This window comes from Carlito syrichta, unplaced genomic scaffold (assembly GCF_000164805.1).
Source record: "Carlito syrichta isolate Samal-C Ts95f unplaced genomic scaffold, Tarsius_syrichta-2.0.1 Scaffold131854, whole genome shotgun sequence".
In the NCBI taxonomy this organism is placed as follows: Eukaryota; Metazoa; Chordata; class Mammalia; order Primates; family Tarsiidae; genus Carlito; species Carlito syrichta.
Genome location: NW_007075950.1, coordinates 1 through 841, shown reverse-complemented (window position 1 = coordinate 841; position 841 = coordinate 1). Strand labels below are relative to the sequence as shown.

Sequence of the window (841 nt, the reverse complement as noted above, 5' to 3'; positions counted from 1 at the left end):
ACAGGGCGTGAGTCAGGGCAGGTTACTCCCAGCATCCCCCGGGCAGCCCTGCGTGGCCCTCACCCGGGGCTGCTCCTCCTCCAGGCGGGTGTCCAGGTCGCCCCACCGGTCGTCGCTCCGGGCCCTGACCACCACCTCGCGGCAACGCCGGGCCCGTGGGGGTACGAAGCGCAGCCAGAGGCCCACGTCCTGCCAGGGAGGGGGATGTGAGGCCGGCTGGGCCTGGGCCCCCACGCCTGCCCGTCCACCCAACCTTGCCTGCTGGAAGGCCACCCCGTGGGGCTGCAGCTCCAAGACCCTGCTGAGCAGGGAGTCATGAGGACCCAGGGGGACGAGGCTGGGCTCCGGCGGCAGCAACCGGTAGTGGACGGTGATGGGGACCGTGGTGGCCCCCGCCGGAAACTGCAGGCGGATGCCACAGGCCAGGGTCACAGAGCAGCCTCGGGGGGTCACAGGGAAGCTGTGGAGGAAGGGCGGCGTCAGAGCAGACACCCGGCACGCTGGGAGAAGGTCCTGAAGTGTCTGGGGTGGCCAGGGTGGCCCGTGGCAGAAGCTCCCCGCCCCCCACACCTGTCCAGCTCCGAGGTCAGAAGCAGTTGGGGCATCTCCGGAACCAGGGGCGGCCCTGTGGAGGGCAGAGGCGCGTCGTCAGGACGGGGCGACACTCCGTCCCCTCCGTGGCCGGCCCCGCCCTGGCACCGAGCCTACCTGGGGGGCCCGGGGGCTCTGGCGCGGCCTCGCCCAGGGGGTTCCCCTGCAGGCGCACAAAGGGGGCGTCCAGCAGCTCAGGGGGCACGTCCCGGAGCTGGTTGTCCCTCAGGTCCAGCCGGGCAAGCAGCGG

The 841-nt window shown here is 72.7% G+C and overlaps 1 protein-coding gene across 1 annotated transcript; it reads right to left on the bottom strand.

The window, feature by feature from the left end:
• Positions 1-63: 63 nt before the first annotated feature.
• Positions 64-605, bottom strand: LOC103250726 (p53-induced death domain-containing protein 1-like; the record flags this gene model as incomplete). Its single annotated transcript, XM_008049318.1, has 3 exons — positions 571-605; positions 259-460; positions 64-189 (listed from the first exon to the last, which is right to left on the bottom strand). Coding segments are annotated over exons 1-3 (363 nt in total), but the record flags the coding sequence as incomplete, so codon positions are not given.
• Positions 606-841: the final 236 nt, after the last annotated feature.